At 62.0% G+C, this 1,840-nt stretch overlaps 1 protein-coding gene across 1 annotated transcript in view; it reads left to right on the top strand.

The window, feature by feature from the left end:
• Positions 1-1,829, top strand: part of CHMP1A (charged multivesicular body protein 1A) — a gene marked incomplete at its 5' end in the record, with an annotated part of 2,044 nt that extends 215 nt beyond the window's left edge. Inside the window, 3 exons of the mRNA XM_010074030.1 lie at positions 269-415; positions 923-1,051; positions 1,554-1,829. Of these exons, the coding sequence (XP_010072332.1) occupies positions 269-415; positions 923-1,051; positions 1,554-1,829 (552 nt within the window). The remainder of the gene's footprint in view (positions 1-268; positions 416-922; positions 1,052-1,553) is intronic.
• Between the last annotated feature and the right edge of the window lie 11 nt (positions 1,830-1,840).

Genomic DNA, 1,840 nt, shown 5'->3' on the forward strand with positions numbered 1-1,840 from the left:
GTCCCCTTCCTCAAGCATATGACAGCTCAGCCTCCGAGTATGTCGAGTGTCCCCCTCAGCTCTCAAATCTGCCGGTAGATGTGGTGCGTCCCTGTGACACTGAGAGGGATTTGGTTCCCATCCGAGGGCGTGGTCGGTGTTTTGAGGGTCACAGGAGTCGCAGGAGAGCTGTTTCCTGCTGGAAACCTGCCAGGCAGGAACGGAACCCGCTTGTTTATAGACCTGCGGTGGATTCTCCGTGCGAGCCGTTGCTCTTTGCCCTTTCCAGGCCCTTCAGCAGAAGAACGTGGAATGCGCTCGCGTCTACGCGGAGAATGCCATCCGCAAGAAGAACGAGGGGCTTAACTGGCTTCGCATGTCATCCCGGGTGGATGCGGTGGCCTCCAAGGTCCAGACAGCAGTGACGATGAAGGGGGTAAGAGCCTCGGCGTGGGCCTGGGGCTTCGAGACCCGTCTGTGCCCTGCAGAGAGAGGCCCTTGGCTCTTCCTCTCGCTGCCTCGAGCCCTCTCGACATCCCTGCCCCCAGAAAGGATCCCGCTCGGCTTCTTGGTTAGCTCAGCCCCCCTCACCGTGGTGCAGCCTGCAAAGAGTCCCTCTGGGTGGCCCCGCAGTGGAGCTGCGTTGTCGGGGGCTCGATTTAAATTCTGAACCCGAGGCTGCGCAGAGAGAGGGGCCCGTGCCCGGAGTGTCTTGCCTCCTGGCATGGATGAGGCTGGGGGGCTGGGGGTCTTCAGGGACCGCGTGTGGCTGGAACCCACAGCCAGGCTGCTGGCTGCAGCGTCTGGTGAGCAGGCAGAGCCTGTCCTGCCTCCTAGCACTGCTGCAGGCATCAGAAACGCCGGCTTCTCTCTCGCTGGCCTGGGTTTTACTCTCAGCAGCGATGAGTTTGGGGAGCATCTATGAAGCATCCTCCTCTTGCAGGTGACGAAAAACATGGCGCAGGTGACCAAGGCCTTAGACAAGGCTCTGAGCTCCATGGACCTGCAGAAGGTGTCTGCGGTGATGGATAAATTCGAGCAGCAGGTTCAGAATTTGGATGTTCACACGTCGGTAAGTGCTAGGGGCCTCTGAGGGGGCTGGGAGCTGCTGGGTCCGGGAGGGTGGGCTCGTCTCTGTGCACCGTAACGGCTGCCTCCCGGGGCAGAGCCGGGTCCTGGCTGTAAGTCAGGCGTCCCCAGCAGTGCTCTGTTCCCCTGGGGGACTCCAGCCTCCGGTGTGGGAAAGCCCTGAGCTGGTCAGGCGATTCTGTTCTCTGCGTTTGCGGGGTAGGAGAGGCACTGGGGGAGCCACGTCTCTGTCCGATGGGGAGGGAGTTTGCCGTGCAAAGGTGTGAACGTGGCAGACGGGGAGGAGAGGGAGGGCGGCTGTCCCTATGCCGTAGCTGGCTATTGCTCAAAGGGCGTCTGGGGCAGAACCGAACCTTGTGTCCCTTCGCTGAGGTCCTGCTGCCAGGCTGGAGGCTGTTCGGGCTGTGGGGGCCAGGACGATGTGGGGTCTGCAGCCAGGAAAGGGCCCTGCCATGGGACCGGGTGACAGGCTGTCTCTGTCGCAGGTGATGGAGGACTCCATGAGCTCCGCCACCACGCTGACCACGCCGCAGGAGCAGGTGGACAGTCTCATCGTCCAGATTGCGGAGGAGAACGGCCTGGAGATCATGGACCAGCTCAACCAGCTCCCCGAGGGCGCTTCGGCGGTGGGGGAGAGCTCTGTCCGCTCCCAGGAAGACCAGCTCTCACGGAGGTTTGTTCTCTCCTGGGTCCTTTGCCTTGTGTCGAGGCAGCTGGAGTCCTTCCCAGGGATCCCGTGCCATATGAAGGGAATGAGTTAGCCTGTCCTGGC

Source organism: Pterocles gutturalis, unplaced genomic scaffold (genome assembly GCF_000699245.1).
Source record: "Pterocles gutturalis isolate BGI_N339 unplaced genomic scaffold, ASM69924v1 scaffold3747, whole genome shotgun sequence".
Lineage (NCBI taxonomy): Eukaryota > Metazoa > Chordata > Aves > Pterocliformes > Pteroclidae > Pterocles > Pterocles gutturalis.